The 26,177-nt window shown below is 36.1% G+C and overlaps 1 long non-coding RNA gene and 2 gene segments (V, D, J or C); 1 reads left to right on the plus strand and 2 right to left on the minus strand.

Annotated features, from left to right (window-relative positions):
- LOC127947185 (immunoglobulin kappa variable 3-15-like) overlaps positions 1-21,589 on the plus strand; it is a 43,267-nt gene extending 21,678 nt beyond the window's left edge. Inside the window, 1 exon segment of the V gene segment in view lies at positions 21,185-21,589. Within this exon segment, the coding sequence occupies positions 21,185-21,510 (326 nt within the window).
- LOC127947158 (immunoglobulin lambda constant 7-like) overlaps positions 1-26,177 on the minus strand; it is a 142,324-nt gene that overhangs the window by 73,516 nt on the left and 42,631 nt on the right.
- Positions 2,734-6,767, minus strand: LOC127947209 (uncharacterized). Of its 3 annotated transcripts, none has more exons than XR_008151241.1 (6): positions 6,276-6,767; positions 5,529-5,619; positions 4,516-4,645; positions 4,313-4,397; positions 3,628-3,755; positions 2,734-3,507 (listed from the first exon to the last, which is right to left on the minus strand). It is a non-coding gene; the product is annotated as an uncharacterized LOC127947209 (long non-coding RNA). The 3 variants fall into 3 exon arrangements; XR_008151240.1 differs by having other exon boundaries at positions 6,030-6,767; XR_008151239.1 differs by having other exon boundaries at positions 5,529-6,766.

Here is a 26,177-nt window from a genome sequence, read left to right on the forward strand (position 1 = left end):
TTATTGTTTAAGTTATATTTCTGCATTTTTATGTAGCAGGTGCTTGTTTTCCTGAACACTTTATCTTTCTTCCATTGTTCGGACAATCAGTGTTTACGTGATGCTCTGCTGATTGAGTTTTATAGATGATATTGCACACTTGACATGCATGTCTTCATGATGTTTTTTTTGTGAGTTTGAAACATTTACATTGTGTTGTATCACTTTTTGGTCAATAGAATCTTTTAAGAAAATGTATATTTTTACGGTGTTCTCTGAAAGATATATGCCATAATTATAATGTTTTGTTTTTTAATAAAAGAATTTGCACACTGAAAAATGTTAACGTTTACAACATAACTGCCTTTTTTTTCTTCATAGTTTTATTATTTAAAAACGAGCTTGGTGACAGTGCAGTAATATGCGCACTTTGTCTTTAAATGAGTTTGACATATCAATAAATACTGGAAAACTCTTAAAAAATTATGTATGTTCATTATGCTTTATTTCAGTTTTTATTCCTAGAGATTAATTGGTAAAGCAAGGCAAATCACAGAAACAAATTTAAATAATTTAATAACTTAATAATTTCACTCTTTACTTTTTATTAGTAAATGCTCTTGTCTTTGGTCAGGAAAAAATGTATCTTTTAAATTGAATGAAATGAATCTATTGGTTAGATAAGATAAAACTGTGACTGTGCAGTTCACATCACGTGTTGTACACACACATGTACACATCGATATTGCCAAATTGTTGTCAAGCTGAATAACAATAATTTCTGTATTTGCATTATTGTTGGAAGAAGGTGTAGACGTTAATATAACACTATCTGATAGGTGGCAAATTTAATTTATTGTTAACCAATCTATCCCTTTAGCCGAAAAACGGAAAACAGCGTTCATGAATGACAATAAATGGTTAAGGAAGTGTGATGACGCTGCTCAGCTTTGATGTAATTGGCTGTGAATGTCCCTTGTCATCGCAGGACTGTCTGTGGTTGGATTATCTTTTAACCCATATTAAACAGCGGATCATGTTACAAAAGTATGTTTTGCTGCTATTATCACATTAGTAAATATATTAAGTCAACATTGGGTGTTTCTATGTTGAGAAAAATCACCTTTTTACCGAGATCCTAACACTAACCCTAAGAATAACTTCAATGAACTACAAAAAACAGCGCCTAGTATTCCCTTTCCATAGATAGAACGATGGAGGCTTATGGGTAATGTAGTTTAAAAAGTTTTATTAACGAAATGAAATAAATAATATATTGAATGGTAAACTAGACATATAAATATGTTCACTGTGTAAACCACTATGATATATTTGAGAGGCATGGTGAAATTTAGTATTTTAGAGTATGCAATATGTAAAATGCCTTTATGCCACCTTTCCATTTATTTCTGAAAACTGTGCCCAACATTATTTTATCAGCATAGCATAAGTAGTAATCATGCTGATTTTCGCTTTGATATGTTAATTGGACTCTGATTTACAGCCATTTGAAATGTACAGTTTTTGGCTCTTCCGGGGGGTGCTACTGGGCCCCTGGGGGTAGAAGGACAGTAAAACCTACATATATGTATTCTCCTCATCATGGAGAACAAACTGAGCTGAGTCACATTTATATCTGACAGTTTCCACAGTCCTCTGTTTTCTAATTCTTACATCATTGCTATTATACCTTTTGACAGGACATTGTGAGGCCATCTGATGAAACATGGAAAAATTATAAAGAAATGTTTTGATAATAAAAATAATAGATTATTTATTTGATTTTTGAAGTAAACATCAATAAATATAATGGATGAACCTGCAACAACATGCCATTATCTATTATCAAGGACAATGTATACACATTGTGATACTTCACTATTACACATGGACAAATTCATTCATATATATATATATATATATATATATATATATATATATATATATATATATATATATATATATTACTAATAACTAATTAGCAGAAATCAGCGTAAAAATGTCCTCTCACCCCTGCTCCTCATGTGCTGGACATCAGTAATGTGTGTGCTCTTGGTTTTAATGCAGTACAAAATCAACGTTGATCATTCCTGCTACATTCTCAGTTATCCCTCAAGTGTTTGTAACTATAAAGCCCATGGCACCATCTTGTAATGCAAAATAATTAATCTCGTAACTCCCTTTCTTTCACAAAACAATTGGCATTTGTTACTAAATATAAACAATAATAACTTTCTGGTGTACTGATGTCCCAGATGTCATTAATCTGATCAAATATTTTTATGTCTTAAGTAAAAAATAATCCCAATAATGATTATGTAGTTTTTCCAAGTCTAAAATAAACACATATGAGCCTACCTAGTAAAATGATGTATTTAACAAGAATCTTCAGAACACAATATTCGTCATATTAATTTTATTGAAGCATAGACTATGAAGATGATAAAGTAGCATCAAGACAAATAAGATTCAAGGAAAATAATTATTCATAATCAAAAATACATTAACCTCATATATTAATCAGTTCACACAGATGAGTGATGAAATGTCCTTAAAAGTCACAGTCCCATCCAGTCAACTGTGATACAGATCATGTGATACATATAAGACATGTGATACTGTTTCAGAAAATAATGATTCCTTATCAACACATCTAAACTGGTTTCATCGTGATCTTCTGTCGTGTCTGGAAACAGTTTGTGGTTGATGTCCAGCACTGATGTGGTGTAGCTTGTTCTCAGCCAGAAGATTAGATTAGATTAGATTCAACTTTATTGTCATTATGCAGAGTACAAGTACAGAGCTAATGAAATGCAGTTAGCATCTAACCAGAAGTGCAAGAATATAGTGTTTTATATACATAAAAGTGCAGAGTAAGTAAAGCTATGATATACAGAATTTACAGTGGAGTTGCTATATACAATATTGATCAGAGTATATACAGAATATAAATATGAATGTAATGTAGGGATTGTATGTACATTATGAACAGAGCAAAGAAGGATTATATATACATTATGAATAGCAGGAACTTGAGAACAGTGGTAATAAATACAGTTGAATGAGTGTGCAAAAGTATAGTTTAACAATTTATTATATGCAAAATAATAGTAGTGCAATGATATTTATTGTAGAAATAGTTTACTGTGCTTGTACAGTAACAGCTTTAGACAGTTTATAGTGTAATGGATTTAACCATGTGCAGTCTGTGCAAAATATGAGTAGTGCAATACATGTATGTAAAGTACTGTGACCAGTGCAGTAAAAGAGGAGGTGCAGGATAGATTGGTGGTGTGGTGTTCAGGAGTGTCACAGCCTCGGGGAAGAAGCTCTTCCTGAGTCTACTAGTTCGAGAGCGTAGGCTCCTGTTAACGCCTGCCGGATGGAAGGAGGGTGAAAAGTCCATGGTTAGGGTGAGAGGCATCCTTGATGATGTTTCTTGCCCTACCCAGACAGCGCTTCTGATAAATGTTCTCTATGGAGGTTAACTGGGTGCCAGTGAGATCTCCCAGTCCTAAGATCCCAGACCTGGTCAAAGTGAAACAAACAATCCAGATGAAGTTGTTTAATGGACAGAGAGCTCATCTTATGTTCTGTGTGATTTTAGCAGGGTGACTAACTATGACCCTTGTAGTACTGTACACTTACCATTCTTCAAGCTGTTTTAAGATCTTTTGAGAAGCTTTTTCTCTGAAGACTATTTACCACATCCTCTTCTTTCAGTCCTTTCAAGAGCATCACTTGGTCAAAACCCCTCATTTGGTTGATGAGATCATCTGTACAAAGTAAAATTGTTAAAATACTGCAATAAACAATTTCATTATGCAAGAATTTAGAAAAAGTTACAGAGGCAAAGGACTTGCTCATGAGACTCCATTAGCATGTGTACTTCTCAGAGACTCTAGAATTCATCTTTTGTTGCAGTAAATGTGTTTTCTTCCTCTAGAGTCTTTCTCCAGAGCTAATGACTTCTCTCACAAATGTGTTTTAGTCTGTGCAGTGTAAAGCTTTGCTCAAACCAATCAACTAATTCATAATTTATAACACAACATTCACAAAACAGTGAGATAATGTAAATTGGTGTTTATATCAATTAAACCACTTTTATGACACTTGTATGCTTTTAAGAATAACAGGTGGTGTTTTTTTTAAAACTTTAGATTAAAAATGTTCCAGTCAAACTTTGCTAACATGCTATAATTATTATAGCTGTATCAAATAAAATAAAATAAATATAAAAACATTGGAAAGAATAATTACGGCTGACATGACCAGTCCTGTGACAGATCATCATAAAGTCCTGTAACACAGCATTGCTTCAACACACACATACCAGAGGACTTCTGTTTGCTTGAGCACAAGATGACCATCTTCATTTCTCATCCTGAGCAAATCATTTCCTTGGTCTTCCTTCTCTTCTGTGAAACAAGATAATCTTACTCTGTGTGCAATGAGCAATATTTCTCATTAAACATATAATTAAGTTAATTTAAAGTAAGATTCAGACCAGAGCATTTGATGAGTAAACAAATGTACCTGGGAAGAGCTGATCGTGGCAAGAGTCGCTGAGACTCAGTAATAGCTCTTTTAGTTTTTAGGAAGGTTTGTGAGGGTTGGCTCCCCAAAAACTTCTGAAAAAGAAGAACAGCATTATCTGCAAACAATCCTGTAAGACAGAAAGAAAGGAAATAGTATTTCATTACATGCAACTTATACATTACTATATACTTTAACTTATACATTACTTACATACATTATTTTTTAGACCATGAAAGCATTAGTGAATTATTAAGACTTTGATGTGGGACTGTATTTAGGGATCATTTTAAAGACTTTTCCCCTTTCCAGTTACCCACACTTGAGGTCTTATTCACTTGAGAGTGTGTGTACGTGACTATGAGACTGTCCCCGGTCTTAATAATGCCAAAGCACAGTGTCCTTAACTCACACTAAACCTCTCCAATACTGCTCCGGAGCACTATACAACGCTTAGTGTATCCCATCATGCATCATGTTTTGGAATTAATGTGAGACTTTTTGCAGGGGTTTAACAAGAGGTCACGCAACTTTCCAATGTTTGTGAAATATTAATTATAATAATTAGAAATTGAGACTAATTTAGTAGTAAAACAAAGTGTTGCATGTTTTCTTGGTGCACAGAAAAGTATATTTATTTTGTACATCATTTGTAACTTCTTTTTATCACTTAATTAGAAGCACCACAAAATAAATTGTCATCTTTAATAGGGTTAATAGGGCGCTTATTTTAGCGCTTTGGGTTCTAGAAAAGCGCATTAAAATGTATTATTAGGGACTATTGAAAAGACATTTAGAAGTTTCTTTTAAAATACAAAGTTGAAACGAACTTTGTCATGTTAAGATCGACACACATTGTGATCTTCATGCTCACTTGGGCCAAATAAAGGAAATGTGCAAAGATGGCAAGTGTGGGTATTTGGACCGTACAACAGTTTAAGAAACAACAAAATGCTGTGCAAATGATAACAACAGGAATGTTTGATAAAAGGGACAAACTATCACAGACCAACCTGCCTCTGCAGCTTTCTGTCTTCTCCATTTCTGAAGGAATACCTCTCCACAAACACCACTGGGGTGACTGCTTACTTTACGTCTTTTCAGCTAAAAAATTAATACAAGGGGAAAGAAAATAAAACAGAATTATATACAGAATGTTAATAGTGATCTGTGAGCAAAATATTTAAGATATAAACAAATATGAATTGAACTGCAAGATGGGAAAAATGTTTTTTTTTTTTTTTTTTACATTAAAAAGGTATTACAAGCATGGTACAGTAAATGTGATTACTGTGAAATAAGTCATATAAAAGCACATTAAAACACTACCATTACAGTGGTACAACTATAGTTAATTTGGTGATTAATGTGCCATTACTATACTACAGTAAAGCTACAGTTACTGTGGTAAAAAACAAAACAAAAAAAAAACATGGTAAATGTCTTGTTTACTGGGTTTTACCTACTTTTGTAGGTGTCATGGTTACCATGATTTTACTACAAATACAACTTACATCTTTGAACCTGAAATTAATATAAAACGGATCCCAGGTCTGTGGCACGTCACGTCACGTCACGTGACCGATAGAGTTTAACCAGTTAGCAGCTGTGTTCATTTAGTTAAACACAATGAAACTCAAAGACAGCCTCGGATGACCGATGTAATACAGAGAGTAAACATAAGGCGCTCATCTGATTAATAAAGAAGACAGAATACGTTTTAGGACAGGCATTAAAAGAGCATATTTACTACTACTCACCATAGACTGTATAACTCACCCAACCTGCGGCTCTTGCAAACTGATGGAAAGTATCGCGATGTGTGCTGAATGAGACTTCTTGAACGTGATTTCAAAGCGATAAACATCTCATGTCAGTGACGCTAGAGGCGCTTGACCACGCTTCAGTTTTTGACGCTTTGGGGTTGACGCACAGCGCGTGATGCGCGTAGTGGGAGGGGCGGCGCTGTTTATTAATTATGTATTATTATTATTTAGGTCTTTCTGTGTTGATTTGCTGTTTATTAATATTTTTAAAACTATAACGCTAAATCTATCAACATTTATTTAGATGTTATCATATTATCATGTTTCTTTATTTTAATTATATTATTTCGGTCTTATTACAGGTGAAATATTACAGTAAGCCAGAACACGGGCCGAGCGGGGCTCATTCTAAACCCATTAGCGGACATTCATATCACAGAATCTGACAGCGATCAGAGGCTCATCAGCGACATCATTTTAAGAAGCCTTTACAATAGCCTTAATAAAAACTTTTAACTTTAGAGTCTAAAGTAAAAAAATAAATAAAAAAAATAAATCTGTAGGCCTATCGCTAATAAATAATTTATTTATTTTTAGATATTTTTTGTTCTTTTTATTTAAACTAAATTGTTTCTTAATGTGAAAATGTGTTACAGTTATGTGTCAAGGACTTGATATTGAATTCTGTAATAAAAAAAAATTAAATCTAGGCCTATGAAAAAAATAAAAATCAATGAAAAGTAAAAAAAAGAACCATTGCGCATTTTACAGCTAAAAAAGTTTTAATGTGTTTTTGTCACCAGCAATACAGTATGTTGCTCAGTTTTGTACAGTAAGTTAAGCTCCGATTTTTTTTCAAGTTTCAGTGAGTTTCTTCTGTTGTCCTGTGAAAAATTTAATAATAATAATAATAATTAATCAGAAAATATTGTGCTGATGCACGAAAGATGCCTCCAGTTGAAATGCATTAGTTTAAAAAAACGTGCTGCAATCATGAAAATAAGGAAATAAACGTGTGCCTGCCACGAATAAATAGATTAAATTACGTGACAAAATCACGAACTGCCGTGAGACTGGGTTTCCGTGTGTGGACCACGGAAGATGAGTGTCATTGACTTGCGTTAGAGTTATCCGTGATCTCAGCACAGACTCACTCCGTGCTCGTATCACAGATTTTAGTTAGGCTAACAGAATCAAAGTGAATCTGTATGATGGCAGGACAATGCAATAGTTACAATAACAGTCAGGTTGGTCATCAGGGCCGTGCACAGACCTTTTGAGGGGCATGTGCTGAAACTGAAAAAGGGCACCCCCCCCCCCCCCCTTTTTTTATATCAAGATTATTTATTAAGCCTGCATAAAAGGAAGAAATGGTCACATCTTCATGACAAATTCAATAACACAAAATAATAGTCTTAAAAGCTTTAGATTTATTCACGATTAATAACAACCATAATAATAATATTAGATAATTAGATAATATAGATAAACAGGGTTTTAAGGGCTTCTTTAAACCTAATACAACAGCAACCTTCTGTGAGCCATGTATCTGGCAAAAATTTGATACTGTGGTGGACCAGGGATGTTGGTCTCTTGAAGGTCTCTTATTCACTAAACTTTCCCTAAAATAAGCCAGCAATGAAAAAATAAATAAAAATAGTGTGAAAAGTACAGTTGCAGTGAAAAGCATTTCTGAAGGATCACGTGACACTGAAGAGTACTGATGTAATGATGCTGAAAATTCAGCTTTGATCACAAAAATAAATTACATTTTAAAATATTCAAATAGAAAACAGTTATTTAAAATTGTAAAAATATTACACAATATTACTGATTTTGCTGTATTTTGGATCAAACAAATGAAGACTTGGAATGAATCATGAATTACATTCTGTATGATAAAATATAAAGATTTCAGTGATCTTCTCAAATTTTTTTTTTAGTTACTACTACATTACTGTAGTAAAACCATGTTTTACAACATTTTATACAGAGAGTATACAGAGAGTATACCATAACATGATTAGCCTAAATGTTAATAAATTAAGTGTATCAGCAATCATAAATCAAAGAATAAATTTCTTAGAAATATGTTATCTAGGTGACGAGGATCACTCGTCGCTGTGTAAGTTCCAGTACGAAACAGCGCGGGGGCGCACCTGTTATGATTTCCCGATGGTAAAAACAAATTATATGTTGTTGTATTACTTATCAATATATCATTTTTGACCAGCGAATGTGTGCAAATGTGATTTTTTTTTTCTGTCCGTCATTAAAACGGCGACGGCGCCTGCCGCTGCGGGCATCACATTACATTTTCATCTACAGGTTACAAACTAGTTTTTTTAGCTATATAGACGGAGCGCTCAGTTTTTCCTGTGGTAAAATGCATTTGGCCAAATTAGCATTTTATAAAAGATGAAATGCAACTGTATGCACAGGCTGTGTTGGCTATGTATTGGCTATGACTAGATGGCAAATGCTAGCCCTCTCTTTCAGGCGACGTCCCACATGTCTCAGTCAGTGAGTCAGTCAGACATCAAATAAATAAAATATGAGCCTTTATAGACAATGTTTAGTAGTACTTATTCAAACAACAAGATATTTATTTACCCTTCGCAAAACTTTGTTCAGCTCAGCTGGTGTCTACTGTGCTGCTGCTGTGGAACTTCAGTTGATTCAATGAATATAGAGGGGGCGGAGTTATCAGCTTACTGACAGCTTGAGGATCGAATAAGATTTACACAAGCTCGTTTTAAGAACTTTCATTTGGTAAAACAGACAGACAGACGTAAAGGGTTACCAATAGCATTGATAAAAAAAAATAAATAAAAAAAAACACCACCAAAAAAAGGGCACTTCGGAGTGTAAGGGCAAAAAGGGCATGTGCTCTGCACAGGTTGAGCCCTACCTGTGCACGTGCCTGTTGGTCATGGTATTTGGTGTTGAAAAAAATAAATACTTCAAATGTTGCGTTTCCAGATGAGATAGCACGTCCATTGAGTGAGGTCTGTACTCCATCACTGAAACGATCCGTGTACGGACCACGGAAGATGAGTGTCATTGACTTGCGTTAGAGTTATCCGTGATCTAAGCACAGACTCACTCCGTGCTCCTATCACAGATTTTAGTTCTGACTATAGCCAAAATGTGTGTAAAACGCCATCAAACTGGATTTTATGATGACAGGACGAGAAAAAATGCCAAGTTAATTACATTCCATTGCAACAGTGTCGACGAAAAGCTTGTAAGTTCCTAAACAAGTGAGTGAGGTCAGGTTGTGGAGGTCCGTGCCATCACGGGACTTTTGTAACTGAAACAAACCTAATTTTTATGATGACAGGACAATGCAATAACTACAACAGCTGTCTGGTTAATGTCATTATGGCATTTGATATTGGAAAAGAAACAAATACGTCAAATGTTGCGTTTCCAAATGAGAAAGCACGTCCGTTCAGCGAGTTCTGTACTCCTTCATTGAAACGGGTATCCGTGTGTGGATCACGGGAGGTCAGTGTCATTGACTTGCGTTGGAGAAATATCCGTGGCCGGGTCACGGAATTTGGGGCAATTCCGTGATGGCTTCACGGATTTTGAGTTAAGGACCCGTGGACATTTCACGGAATTCTGTGAGACCAGGTTGCAAGTAACGAAGTACAAATACTTTGTTACTGTACTTAAGTAGAAATTTGGGGTATCTATACTTTACTTGAGTGATTATTTTTCAGCCGACTTTTTACTTCTACTCCTTACATTTTCAGGCAAGTATCTGTACTTTCTACTCCTTACATTTTAAAAATAGCTTCGTTACTGCTATTTAATTTTCGGCTTGTTTTCATTCCGGCTTGTCATCTTTAAAAAAAAAAAAAAAAAAAAAAAAACCTATCCAGATAAATCGCGCCATCCGGATGTAGTGAATTTGATTGTGGTTGGATGAGAAGTATAAACATATACCATTCCGACACCCTATTGGTCTGTACGCGATCCATCGCACCTGCACGTGACACAAATCACATCACAGTCCAGCCAGGACATAGACAGTTTTTGGGTTCGTTTATCAAAAAATATATTTCTTAAAAGTAGGGTTGGGTATGGAACCGGTATCCGATCGCCTCAGAGTCAGTCCGCTTAAATTTCACATGAAACCAGCGTCAGACCGGTCTCCTTCCGTCTTTCAGCGCGCTCTTCAATCCACAGAGGCGAAGACCGCGAACGGAGCAGCGCATGCGCACTTAAACAAACAGAGGACACAAGGTATGTGTTTATCGATAGATTGTTAGAATATCTGTGCAGTTCTTTGTCATAAATACAGTTTACAAAAGGTCACGAGGTAGCAGTCGGTTTCTCATCTGTAAAGTTTTCGCTCATCACACCACAGCCGTTTTCTCCAGCGAAAATCTAACCCTTAACACTGTGACGAGTCCCTCGTTACTTCCACTAAGACCGGTCAGTGGGTGTGGTTGGAAGGCTCGTCAACGGAATTGTGTACACCTGTTCCTTTCCTATATAGTGTCAGCTCTGTTTGGTGTGGAGTGTGAACTCCCGGTTGTTTGGTTTTGCTTTGGCTATTTTGAGGTTATGATTAGTTTAACTCGGTTCTGTTGGATGCTTGGAGCATTCGTTTGTTTGAAGGAATTGTGTTTTGGTTTGTTGATTTCTTGTTTTATGTTCTTTATTTATATTAATAAATATCTTTGTTGCAACATACCAACCTGACTATGTCCTCCTTCCCATTTGTCACGGCTTTGAGCCGGTCGTGACAAATGTGGGGGCTCGTCCTTAAATTTAAGTGATTTGTTTGGTAAAAATATGACTCAGTTTAATTTGTTGATTGATTTGTTAAATTAATATTTCTGTTTGCTCTTTTGGTAATGTTTAACATTTGGTTCTACAAACTCTGGAGGATACAGTGGTTGGTTGGTTTGTTTGTTTTGTTGATTTGCGGGAGTTCAGGTTTGGTAAGTATTGGCTACTCTTTGTATATATTTAGAGGGGAAGTTTATTTTTGGATTTGCTTTTCCCTGGTTAGGCTTAGCGGGGTATCCTTAACGGGATACTCTGATCTTTTTTATTTTAGTTTATTTTTTTTGTACGGTGAAAGCAGTCAGAGCAGTTGTCTCGGGAACACATCCGTGTTTTGTGGTAGTGACTCGTTAATCGGTTGCTATTGCAAACACTGGTTTATGGTGTATAAGAACCCACTGCAAGTAACTGTATGAAGATTAGGGATGAGTTTATGTAGTTTTGAAGTTTAGTTAGAGGGAATTGCTTATCCAAATTCTAGCCCTCAAATATGTTTGGAAAAATTAAGTAGCCAATTTGTTGTTTGACCATGGCCTCAAAAATTGGGGAGTTTATTAGTGCTCCATTTGAAAGTTTGTTGAACGCGGTTTCTTGGAATGGTAGGGTTTTATCGTTGTTTTTGTAGGAATTTTTCTACATTGGTGGTCCCCCTGACAAACTTATTGCGAGGAGGAAAACTTGGGGTAATGGGAGGTGTAGACCGTGACTTGACTTTGTGTAAATTTGATGTAGTGACTAATATGAGATTGATCCCTAGGTTTGACGAGAAAGATGTCGAACGCTTCCTTTTGTTGTTTGAGCGTGTGGCAGATGCAAGAAAGTGGCCTGATGAGGAACGTACACTTATGTTGCAGTCTGTTTTTACAGGAAAAGCTCAAGAAGCGAATGCATCTCTTGGTGTAGAAGATGCTAATGATTATTTGACGTTAAGAATGCAGTGTTGAGGGCATATGAATTGGTTCCAGAGGCCTATAGGCAAACATTTAGGTCCTGAAGAAAAAAAAAAGTCAAACGCATGTTGAGTTTGTACATATTTCACTCACTGGTGTACAGCTTCTGACGTGAAGACGTTAGATGATTTGAAGGACTTGATGTTGCTTGAACAGTTTAAAAACTCTGTTTCACAAAGAGTAGCAACATATATTAGTGAGAAAAGCCGACACTGTATATGAGGCAGCCATTATGGCTGATGATTTTTTTTTTCTGATTCATAAAACCTCTTTTGGAGAAAGTGTAAAGAAAGAATCTTATGATCCTAGCAGGTCTTCTAAAATTGTGCGTGCTTCATCTGATCGACTACGTAGTTTCTCTGTTGGAGAGAAAGACAGTGAAAACCAGTGTAATTATTGCCGTGCGTTTGGTCACTGGAAGAATGAGTGTCCGTCTTTAAAAGCAAAAGATGTTGCTAAAGCTTTCTGAAGATGGCATTGATCACCCAGTTGGATTCTTTTTTTTTAGAAAGTTTAGTGCTTACCAACTTATTCTGTGATTGAGAAGGAAGCACTGGCTCTCATTTGGGCTTTGCAACGCTTTGAAGTTATGTGGGTTCATCTGTGGGACCTCTGGTGGTTTTTACTTATCATAACCCATTAGTTTTTCTTCATTCATTACAGAACCCTAACCAAAGGTTAATGAAGTGGTGTTTGTTTTACAGGGATACCTGTTGGATATTCGCCATATTAAAGGCACAGAGAACACAACTGCTGATGCTTTATCGCGTATTCATATAGTCTAATATTATAGGATTTGTCCTATTTCCTTGTCTTTATCTCTATTCTTTTCTTAAATTGCTTCCTAGGCGCCAGGTTGCTGGAAGGAGTTGGAGAGATAAGACTGCTGGAGTTTTGCGATCTGGATTGAATCTTATTTTATTTTTTTGGACTGAAGCTTTGTGGAGTTATGATTTGTGTAAACTACTTTGTTCCTTTTTTTTAGGGGGGGTGTGTGACGAGTCCCTCGTTACTTCCACTAAGACCGGTCAGTGGGTGTGGTTGGAAGGCTCGTCAACGGAATTGTGTACACCTGTTCCTTTCCTATATAGTGTCAGCTCTGTTTGGTGTGGAGTGTGAACTCCCGGTTGTTTGGTTTTGCTTTGGCTATTTTGAGGTTATGATTAGTTTAACTCGGTTCTGTTGGATGCTTGGAGCATTCGTTTGTTTGAAGGAATCGTGTTTTGGTTTGTTGATTTCTTATTTTATGTTCTTTATTTATATTAATAAATATCTTTGTTGCAACATACCAACCTGACTATGTCCTCCTTCCCATTTGTCACGGCTTTGAGCCGGTCGTGACAACACATATGAACGAACACATCCTTTAATTACACTTACTTAAATATACTTAATTTAATCATACGTACTTTATACATACACTACTGTGCAAAAGTCTTAGACACGTTAGTATTTTCACTTAAAAGAATGGTGTTCGGACAGTTATTTATATATTTTGCTGTAGTTTGTCAGTATAAAATATCAGTTTACATTTCCAAACATTCATTTTGCCGCTGTCAGACTGCTTGTGCATTCAAAATCACACTAGATTATTATTAAAATTAATGGCAAATTGATATTTCCTACTGACACACTACAGCAAAAGATATAAATAACTGGCTTAAAACCCTTTTTGGGGAGAAAATACTAATTTTTCCATAAGACTTTTGCACAGTACTGTATTTTAAAAACGACATTGTTGCTACTTTATAAGGAATGACCATACAGTAATTCACAGAACTAATTTAAGACAGTGACAGACAGCACTCATCTTAACTAAATCAGAGTGAGTGGCAGAGATACAGTAGAAACATTATGTGTGGTTTTGTATTAAATAATGACCCAGATTGTGAAATACATTTATTAGCCTTAGATTAAGGGAAGCACAACTTGCACAACAAGCTATGGATTTATTTTAAATATTTGTAATGTTCTTTAAAGTTATCCATAGTTTTTTTGTGGTTCTTTTTTTTAAAGTATCGGTTCAGGCACCGTTTAGGAGCCGGTGTTACGGTTTAACTGGTTACTGTGTTATCTGGTGACCAACTTCCTGTTTAGGTCTCTGATGCAGATGTGCTGGAACGACGGCGGCAGATTCGCCGATTCTGAAAGCACAAACTGACGTGATATTAAGTGTCTAATAAACGCAGACTTGCTCCTTGTATGATTTTGATATTCTTGCAGAGATAACAAGTTATATGTATGATCGCCCGTAGCGGCTGAAGTAGGATAAACAAAAAATAAAATAAAGTAAATCTGTGCTGGCACGGGTTTCGAACACGCGCTAAAAGATGACGCGCCGCGAGACGACACTCACGAACCACCGAGCCACCGAACTTTACATTAGCTGCTCCAGATCTCTGGATTCAACACAGGACTCTCGGCGTCACATCTTGAAACGGGCTGAATCAAGGAACTGTGACCGTGTTAACTTGTGACCTCTGTTTGCAAGCCAAAATCCAATTTTACTGTTGCTCTAAGTTAACAATTTCAGCCAAAGCGCTTCTAATGCTGCTAAATGATTTGATACGATCTGAAAATTACTCATCGTCAAAAATGACGAATCCCATTAATGTAAACATGCATAACAACAGCCCAACGTTTAAGTAGCTTAGTTCCATTGGTTCATTGGCAAAACACATTCTTACAGTGGCAGGCTGCCCACATACACTTCTTGTTTTACAATATAAAAAAAAAAGATATATATCTGTCATCTATCCAAGACAAAATTTAAAGTGTTACTAAATGACAACTTTTAAAGAGTGTCAAAAACACTACTAGTAAAAATCAGGATTTACAAATGGATCCATATCTGATGGGACATTGTTCCCATGCAACCTCTCAGCCACAATGTCAAAATATGTAAATTACAAATTTCCAAAATCTTTCAATGCTCCACAAGTTATTTTTCACCATCACAATCCCTTTAATTGTAAGATACAATGGATTTACAGGTACAAGGAATTTATCTTGGTGTACTAGACATTTGTCAAAAATACAAAGAAAAAAAAAATAATTAAAGAAATGTTAATGCTCAAATCAATCATGCTACAAAAGACGGTGTACACAGAAGTGGTTCATTTCAATGGTTCACAATCATTAAGCTCACTGGTTTGACGATGCCATCATTAAATCAATTAACTGACTTTAGCTGAAAAATGACTGTTGTTCTCCATTTTCCTGTTGACACTGTAAAGCTGCTTTGACACAATCAGTTTTGTATAAAGGTAAACAAACAAATTCATATAACACTTCTAGAGGACTTTTCACTGCGTTACCACACAGACACTTAAACACAAGCAGGACAAATCAAATCTTCCTCAATAGGAGGCTGACCAACACAGTTCCAGTGAAACCATAGGTCACATGTGATATTAATCTGTGAAGAATGCATGTTGCACTTTAAAGACAATGTGCCTGTGTTAACTTGTTTATCATCTAATTTGTTTAATAAAGATTATGTGAAATATTATCTATTATATTGTCTAAATGCTGCTGAAAAACCTGAATAAAAACAACACAGAACATTTTCACGAGCTTTAATGGTTGTAACGGAAATGGCCATTTGGGTTCAATAAAAACTTTGATGGTCTTTGCATGTAAGTCTGTAATGACAATTTTATGTAGTCAATTGTGCTTTGTGTCTAGTTGATTTCAATTCAGATGCATACAAGCGCGTCGTATTTTAGCGCGTGTTCGAAACCCGTGCCAACACTGATTTACTGTATTTTATTTTTTTGTTTATCCTACTTACTTCAGCCGCTACGGGCGATCATACCTATAACTTATTATCTCTGCAAGAATATCAAAATCATGCAATGAGCAAGTGTGCGTTTATTAGACACTTAATATCACGTCAGTTTGTGCTTTCAGAATCGGCGAATCTGCTGCCGTCGTTCCAGCACATCTGCATCGGAGACCTAAACAGGAAGTTGGTCACCAGATAACACGGTAACCAGTTAAACCGTAACACCGGTACCGTTTTAAAAGTATTGAAAAGGCACTGGACCCTACTTAAAACTTATTATTTCTCACTGGCTCATTTACCAAATGAGTGCTTTTTCTTCGTCCTCCACAAATTAAGCTACTGTACGTAGTTCGGTAGAGAGACTTTTTAATAAATTAGCGTTTTCGATTGACGATGCGATTGACAATGTTGTGATAAGTAGGCTATACCAACTTTGTAACTCGTTACCCCCCAAACACTGGACATAGCAGACGTATGTACCAAATACAAGAAGGTATCAATCAAGAAAGTATCAGGATTATGATTTCTTTTTCAGTTTTAGTTTTTGATTAATCACTTGGATTAATCATTCATTTTGACAGCACTATAATGTTTACTGTAAATAGACAACCATACAAGTGTAATTGTTACTAAGCCTGCACCAATGTTCTTGTCCATTGCCCTCGCAGATTCCTGCAGGTAATCTTGGATGTACATTCCATTAAAAGGTATTGATGACAAGCCTCTGAAGTTTGACTTTTTGCACCATAACAATACTTATTTGCAACTAGTCATCATATCTCTATTCCTTTAATGTATTTGCATTGTACTAAAGTGCGTTCATTTTAAATGGGCATATATGCGGCTGAGGAAGACCTGAAGGTCGAAACGTTGCTTGATTAAATTCCTCTGGAGCAGTAGTTTTCAGTGTTCAGACTTCACTTCTTTATTTGTCTATATCATTTAGTTGTCTCGCACCTGCGTCCTAATTGGATGTTTGGGATGTGCACACCATTTTTGTATTTTCATATATGCGGCTGAAACAGGAAGCCTAGTGCATCCCAAATTTTTCAACATGAACATTTTAATATAACATTATAGTCATTATGGCCTATGGCCTTTAGAAAAATGTTTTTTGAGGCGGTGGGGTAGTGAACAATAGGCCCCTGTGGTGCGGCCTAAGCTTTTGTTCTTAATGGCATTTTTTTCCCCTTACATTACTTTTACTTTTATACTTTAAGTAGTTTTTTAAACCAGTACTTTTACACTTTAACTTGAGTAAAAATCTTGAGTTGATACTTCAACTTCTACAAAAGTCTTTTTAAACCCTAGTATGTATACTTCTACTTGAGTAATGAATGCCAGTACTTTTGACACCACTGGTTGTCTCAGAGAGTGATTAGTTAATTTTGTGTTGACTGCACATGCGCATTACACAACATATGGGTTCTGAATCGACAGGTGAGGTCGGAGTCTTTTTTTTCTTCCTGTTAGTCCCATAGAGATGGAAAGAGAAAAGACTTGTTCATTTTGCTGAACGAGACTCAAAGATCCGAGTCAGTAAAATTATCCGAACTTCCCACTACTACTGGCAACACCGCAAGCAATTTGTCAACAATGACAGTTGCAGCGCAATATGAAAGACTTCATCTTAGGTTTAACCTATGAAACTAATAATGAACAATTTGAGACTAAAACCACATAAGCTTAATTTACTTTGGAGGTGGGTAAACGCTATTTCCGAATTTTGGGAGGTGCATAAACAAAGTTTACGTGCGTTTAGCCTCCACTACATCCCTTTGTACAAGGTAAGGTTTTCATGAAAATGTTAAAGTAAAATATTATAATATTATCAGCAAAGAATATCACACATATCTCCTGTTCTTTCTAACTCTGTTTCTAGGTTTCAGTTGGCAGGTGACTGTGAATCAGACTCTTTTAAAACAGTTCAGATCAGTGAATCAGTCACTGTAAAACAAACTCAGCAGTCAAAGATGCTTGTTCAGGTTCACATACTTGTATGGCCTGGTATCAGTAAAAACCTGGAGAAGCTCCTAAACTCCTCATATATGCTGCAACAACCCGTTACACTGGAACCCCATCTAGATTCAGTGGCAGTGGATCCAGAAGTGATTTCACTCTGACCATCAGTGGAGTCCAGACCTCCGTCAGTCAGAGTCACAGTGACTGCACTGATACAGCTGAGAGATACTGCAGCTGCTCATAAACACAATCACACACAACACTGATCAACACAAACACTAATATCACATTATCATTACAATCAACATTAATCTTGCATTTATGGACAGAATGAGAAAGTGTTATCAATCAAACTGAACACACTGCATTCAGTCACTTCTGCTGTCTGGACGTGATGCTTTCTATTTGACGCACAGAAAGATTTACATTCTTACACAATTAGTGCCAGAATTACTGATTCTTGATTTATGATTATGGATTTTTTTTTTATTATTATTAATTTTCATACATGTTTTCACCCTCTCCTACAAATGTGATGGTAAGTTTGTCTGTGTGCTGCTTGACTACAGCAGAAGTGAAACTGGTCTGTTTCAGTTGAGATCATGTAACCAATCAAACAGAGACACTGGGAGTGTGGACTGAAAATCTCATTTACATTGTGAGTGTGGAGTGATTGTGATCCTCTCAGAATAGAGCAGCTCTGTCTCCAGAGACCATGTTCAAACCCCAAGAGCTTTCTTTGACTAGATTTACTGCTACTGATCAAGCTTCTGAAAAACACCTGGACAAACACTACATGCATCTTCATCTGTTAGTTGAATGATGTTGTCAGACACAAATGGAGTTTGTTGAGAAGCTTTATTGAATGTTGCAGCAAACACAGCAGATTGAAAGATCAGCCAGTGCTTTGACACTAGAGCTCTCTTTCAGTATTGAGTTTTAAATGACTACAGCTGCAGCACTAGACTCATGTGAATCATGCCTGACACAGGACACTCAGATACACTCATCTTCAGGAGAGAGCAGCGCTCACTGGAGAAACATCAGCACTGCGAGCGACTAACAGCGACTCTTGTGGAACGAGGCCTCATGAGGAGCTCCATCATTTGTTACTCTGCAGACGTACAGCTCTCCCTCTTCCCAGCGTGCTTTGCTGAGGGTCAAGACACTACTGCGGCTGTAGCGGCCGTCCTGCTCGCTCTCTGCGCTGGTCACAACCCCCTCGGTGACCTCTGAGCCGTCCAGTGTCCAGCTCACCAGCGCCCCCTGTGGAGAGTAAGAGCTGAGCAGACAGAGCAGTGTGGCTGAGTCTCCAGAGATCTGCAGAGAAGAGGGCGGCAGCAGAGACACTGAGGGCTTCACTGTGGGACCAGCTGCAGGAGACAAACACAACACATTCACAAACACAGAGAAAACACACTGCAGCTCCAGCACTCTTCTGCCCTGCAGCATTCACATCATTTCAACATGCCTTTCAGCAGCAGACGTGTGAGATGCAGTAAAAATCACAACAATCTAATCATTCATCTTATTCAACATCAATACAGCTGATATATACACAATATGCAAACTACACAATCACTATATACATATTATACTATATAAACGAAACATCATAAAATGAGACCAAATGTACCATGACACTGATTGGTATAATTTCAGTATAATTTAATATATTGTCATAAAGTTCTTACATTATATCTTACTTGAACTTAAAATGTTCTTACAGACTTTTGTTTTTACTTTTTTTTTACACTTTTCAAACTATTACAATGCAAATGCAAATTATTTCATAATATTTCAAAAACAATTCTAAACATTCATATATTTTGTATTTTGTATGTTTTTTAATGCACAATATGAGCAAAAGAGATTCAAAATACTTGAACTACAAAAACTATATTTGCATTCTGATGACAATTCTCTTTTTTTCATGTATAATATCTACAAAGAAAAAGGAACTTTATATGATCAGTGTAAAAACGCATGAAAATAAATTAACAGCATTTTGTCAAACTTAATGATAAAAATTATAAAACTTAAAGTGAGACATTATAGTAATGTGTTTGGACAATAATTGTTTGCTGAGTATATATAAAGTTATTTTGAAGCTTTCAAGGTGACAATAAAATAATTATTAAACATTAAAATCATTTAAACAACATTTCAACAATTTTGTACAAGACAGTTAAAAGAGCCAGACTTACCGAGCACCAGTTTAGTTCCTCCACCGAATGTGCACCACAGTGAAACAATCGAATGAAACACTCGAACAAAAACCTCTATTCCACTCGAGTGAACACAAACTCCAGCAGAGAGAGAGAAACAACACTTCAACACACTGAGAGCAGAAACACCTCAGCTACTGACAACACTCAGACATTTAGTTTGACAAAATACTTTCCATGAAGTAAGAACAAAGACACAATATTTTCTAAATATTTGTTATTGCTTGATAAACAATGAGAATCTTTTCATAATCAGTGGAAGTTTTTATTACAGTAATGCAAATTACAATTTACAATACATGATTCAGTTTGAATTAATATCTTACATTTCTCACTCATTATCATGTCATCTGCTTGCATCATTTTATTTTAAAGAAATATATTTGATTACCTCTGAGGTGACCTTTGACCTCTTTCATCACGGATGATGTCATGGAGTTTCTCTGAATGATTCTTCTGTTGTTCATATGAAGCTCAATCATGATTCACAGAGAAACCTGCAGCTTCAGACAAAAGAATCAAGACTCATTTGTTCATGTTACGTTTTTATAAAAAAAAGGAAGAAAAGAAAAGAAAAGAAAAGAAAAGAAAAGAAAAAGGTGTCTGGGCTTGTAGGGAGTCTCCAGTTAAAACTAAAGTTTCCGTCTGTCATCATTTTTAACAGAATGTTTTCTGTCCATTTTACAATTTCAGGCTCACTCGAGGATTGATGACAGACAGAGTGACACCATGAACTCTGATTAGAGATTTACAGTCAGTCCTGATACTTTATGAACAAACTCACAATTCACTCTCTTCTTATAGTGGTGTTGATTCATCTAATAGAATTTATAGAGTAATATATTCTGTAACTCTAGTCTAGTATATCAGTCTTGTAGCAGCTCGATCTGTTGTGAATCCTGCCCACTTCTTTGCATCATCAGCACATGCTTCAGTGCTCTGAGAGAGTTTATAGTGCTGTGAGTTTAACACTTCATGACTGAGAGCAGAACAGAACACAATCTTCATCATCACACAAGACACAACAACAACAATGAACAACATCATCATCCTCATCTGGACTCTCACACTGTTTGCTCAAGGTTTGTGTAATACAGTTTTAATTATGATTATTTGTGAAAATATTATTCATTTACAGTTGTTTCTTAATGTTATTTTTGTTCTTTCTTTCAGAGAGTAGAGGACAGATCACTGTAACTCAGAGTCCCTCAATAACAGCAGCTCAACCAGGACAAGAAGTCAGAATTAACTGTAAAACCAGCAGTTCAGTGTATGCTAATAATTATTTAGCCTGGTATTTACAGAAACCTGGAGAAGCTCCTAAACTCCTCATATATTATGCAACAACCCGTAACACTGGAACCCCATCTAGATTCAGTGGCAGTGGATCTAACAGTGATTTCACTCTGACCATCAGTGGAGTCCAGACTGAAGATACAGGAGATTATTACTGTCTGAGTTACCACTGGATCAACAGTAAAGCTGTGATCACACAGTGATAAAGAGTCGTACAAAAACCTCCGTCAGTCAGAGTCACAGTGACTGTACTGATACAGCTGAGAGATACTGCAGCTGCTCATATAAACATAGTCACACACAACACTGATCAGATCAAAAAAAAAAAAAAAAAACTAATAACACAATATCATGACAGAAGATAAATTATTCCTATTTTGCTCTATTTTAACAATCTAAGCGCATGGTCTAAACCGCACGGTGCAGGTGCACTCAGGGCATGTCCGAATCCACTTTTGCTAGTTTATTAACGGGAAACGGTCAGAGTGCCCAGACGCATAGTCTGAATGTGTTGTCCCTATTCTCTTAATGATTAACGGGTGTTTTGGGGTGTAATCTGAAATGATAAACCAATCAGATTGTCATCTCTCATTCTCATTCCCATTAAATGGGCAGTTGCACTCGTGTCATGGCAGATTTGATATTTACACGGTGGAATTTGAAAGAGCAAGGAATTAGTGCATCTCCGGAGATGAAATGGAGCTGCTCATGCGCAAGCAATAGGTAATCTTTTATTTTTTCATAATTAAAAATGTTTGTGTGCTCCTGCCCTGTGTTTTATAAGCAAAGTGAACTGACAGGTTGGGGTGGGCCCAGAGAACTGGGTTAGTTTGGCTGAGAGAAGGTCAGGCATGTTGTTATTGAAGTCCAAACTAAAGTCCACAAATAAAATCCTTGTGTAGTTCCCAGTTCTATCAAGATATTGCAGAACATAATGCAGTCCCATGTTGACTGCATCGTCAGCAGACCTGTTTGCTCTGTAGGCAAACTGAAGATGATCCAGCAAGTGTTCAGTGATGTCTTTTGGATAGGCCAAGACCAGTGTCTCAAGTGCAGATCAGAGAGACTGCATGACTATCTGGGGTATCGTTCAGACACGGTTTAGTCTGCATGTGGACAGGGGGTTATATATTGACTTTTGAAGAGGAACAATCGCCGGCAACTCTGTCCTGTCCGCAAACTATGTTTCACAACAAAACACATGAGAAGTGACAAGGAAATAACAAGATCACGACTGTGTGACCGGAGTTTTCACGTGAGACCAAATAGTCTGTGCGCTGATTTGTGAAAAATATAAAAAGAAAAAAACATTATGAAAATTAAGTGATAGTCTCTCTAGCTTTGAGTGTTTATACTTCCTTTAGAGCAATTTTCAAGGAGGAATTGATTGGGGAGATGCAGAGAGCAAGAGCAAAGCTTTGTGTTCTTGCAAGAGTTGGAGGTAAATAAATAATTTTGCGATGTGCTGCTGCTGCGGCTGGTCAAGAAAATGCTTCTAATTTGTTCACATTTGATATAATTGTAAATATCTCTATTAAAATACTGATATTCTGGGGCCGTATTCACAAAACATCTTAATAGTTCCTAAATTGCCTATTTAAGATAAACTCTTAAAAATAATGGGCGTGTCAGTCCTAATTTTAGGAGTCCTACATTTTTGAGTATTAATATTTAAAAGAATTTCACAAAGCATTTTAACATTTATATTGTCCAATTACCTGTGGCAGCTGGCTTTCATGGGTTCACACTTACAAATGATTGAATCGAGTAAAAAATATATAATTATCGTATTTGTTGTGTTGTCCAAGGGGATCGAGGGCTCCGAGCTTGGAATTTAGCCCAAACCCAAAGTTCTCCCTGTATCCCAAGCCGAGAGTGAGGAGAAGGGTGGTGGCAAGTCGGCTCTAGCCAGGGTACAGGTTCTGGTCATATAATTAGAATATTATCAAAAAGTTAATTTATTTCATTAATTCCATTCAAAAAGTGAAACTTGTATATTATATTAATTCATTACACACAGACTGCTATATTTTCAAATGTTTATTTCTTTAATTTTTGATGATTACAACTGACAACTAAGGAAAATCCCAAATTCAGTATCTCAGAAAATTAGAATATAAATTAAGACCAATACAAAGAATGGATTTTTAGAAATCTTGGCCAACTAAAAAGTATAAAAAGGAAAAGTATGAGCAAGTACAGCATTCAATACTTAGTTGTGGCTCCTTTTGTCTGAATTACTGCAGCAATGCGGCGTGGCATGGAGTCGATCAGTCTGTGGCACTGCTCAGGTGTTATGAGATCCCAGGTTGCTCTGATAGTGGCCTTCAGCTCTTCTGTGAGGATATTAAGGGTTTATTGAGTAAAGTGAAACCATCCTCAAGCCCGCTTGATGTATTGCCAACTGCATTGCTACTAAATGTGTTTGATTTAGTCTGACCGTATGTTGTTAAACTGATTAATCTTTCCCTTTTAACCCCTTACTAGTAACCCCCCTTTTTTGGTATGGAGACAGAAATGACATACCCAAAATAAAAAGGTTTCTGCTCATGATTCTTTCTGACTAGATACACAATCAACCTTTGTTCACAAAGCTGACACTTTAAAGTTTACTGTTCAGGAATCAGAATCACTCAGACTGTTATGATAATAGAGATATATAAGCTCAAACATAAAAATAAAAATATTAAAAACATATTTTTTAAATGTATTTTTAAAATTGTTGATGTAGGATATAAGTTTGAAAACACAGTGTAGCTAAGGCCACAAGTCTTCCAAATCGAATCTGTAAAACTGTGAATTTTATTAAATAAATAATTAAATATTTTCTAAGGCCATGTCATGTGTGTTTTTAGAGAAGGCTAATCAGATTGATTTATGGCCCTTGTCATCTCTGAAAGATCTCACATGTAAACTCTCCTGTGTATTTTGTATGTGTGTTGGCTTTGCAAAAATCCCCGATTCATTATAGTATTGTTCTCACCAAACGAGTCTTTCACACCTCCGCCAGGTATGACACATTATCCGCATTATTCTTTTATCATTATTCTTTTGTTTTTATTCCACCTTTATTAGCCTTTATTGTGGTTTTTCAGGCTTTACAAAGACACAAAGCAGCGATCTCACTTCAGTCTCTGTTTGCATTTAGCCCTTATTTATCAAAAGTCTTACTATAAAAATACAACAAAACATTTTCTTACGACCTTACGTGAATTATTGAGACAAAAATGCATTATGAAGAAGAAATGCACCTGCTATTAGTAGCATTGGAGCTAATGTTAGCATCAAGCTACATCAGACAATTTATAAAATTATTAGTACACTTTTACTCAAAACTCACTTTAAACCCCGATCGAGTGTTTATAATAACTTCCTTTAGCGATCAGGGGTGGAATTTGGTCGTTTACTGTTGTAAAAATATGTTATTTGTAGCCTTTTTCATCGCTGCACAAGTTAGCATTTCCAATGTACATTTTCGTTTTTTTTTTTATAAAAACACCCCAGATCTCAAGAAAATCTCATACCAAGCTTTACTATCGTAATCGCGGATTTATTATTCAGATATTTCGTGTGTACAGAGGTGTTTCAGTGTTGTTTTGGCCAGATAACTACCAGGAAGTGTGCAGGAAGCATGTGACACGATGTGGTGGTGTCCGGTTATGACACTCTAAGATTGACAATGCACTCTAAAAACTAATTCAGAGGACCTTTAGTCATTACTTAAATATATACATTGTTGTGAAATAAAAAATCAAGTTCTGAGATACTGTTAGACTTTTTAATTGTAATTGTTATTTTATTGAGCTGGGATGACACACAAATTATGCCTATTGATGAAATATACTATCATGACTTGTCAGAGTTTAACATTTTCAGTTAATCAAAAAACAATTTAATTTTAAGTTCTGTTAATGTAAAAAACAATTTGATGACGTGTTAACGGGCCACAGTTTCCGCGCGCATGTTCAAGGCCAGACGAGGAGAGGAGCATGTGGTGAATGGTAAGTAATTTTATGCTTAATTACGCATATTCGCATTCGCTCAGGATTCAGTTGGTGATAGCCTACTGTAACCGAATATCGAAATCTGCAAGTTCTTACTCTGAAATTTGAGCAGTTTTGATAGTAACGTTATAGTCTGTGTGCCGTGGTAAAGTTAGCTATAACGTTAGCTGTAGCCTGTCACTGATTGAGTAGCTACACTATTTGTTCAGATATTTTGCTCAAAACCAGTCGGAGTTATGTAGGGCCCTATGAATTCCGTTTTTTCCCCCTAAATTTCGTTTTATTTATTTCTCCAAATTTCGTTTTTTTCCGTTTATTTTTATTTTTTTTTACCTTCTGCTCGTATTTTACCAAAAAGAGTGTGTTTTACAACCTGCTCTCATTGTATGTTAAGAATTTATTTTGAAGAACTGTATTTCATTTAAACGATATGTCTCGAGATAGACATGTAATCAATATTAATAAAAAATGTGCTCGATAAAACGTTCAAGATTGATATATATATATATATATATATATATATATATATATATATTAGGGCTGGGCAAGTTAACGCGTTTTTATCGCGTTAACGCATTAATTAATTAACGCCGACAATTAGTTTATCGCGCGTTAACGTACTTTTTATTTTGATAGTCCGTTGCTCACTGCGTTTCAGTAGCTACACATAGCTATACTGTAATAAAACAACCGAATACAACACAAACCATGGGTCACAGGAGGGGTGGGATGTTTATCAGTAGGCTACTGGCTGCTTGGGATGAGCTACAGCAAAACAGAAAAGCTATCCAGAGTCGAATTCCATCTGGTTGGAATGTCTTGTAGCGACTCCTCCTTTTTTCTAAGTTCAATTTGTTTTGTTCTAA

This window comes from Carassius gibelio, chromosome A25 (genome assembly GCF_023724105.1).
Source record: "Carassius gibelio isolate Cgi1373 ecotype wild population from Czech Republic chromosome A25, carGib1.2-hapl.c, whole genome shotgun sequence".
NCBI lineage: Eukaryota > Metazoa > Chordata > Actinopteri > Cypriniformes > Cyprinidae > Carassius > Carassius gibelio.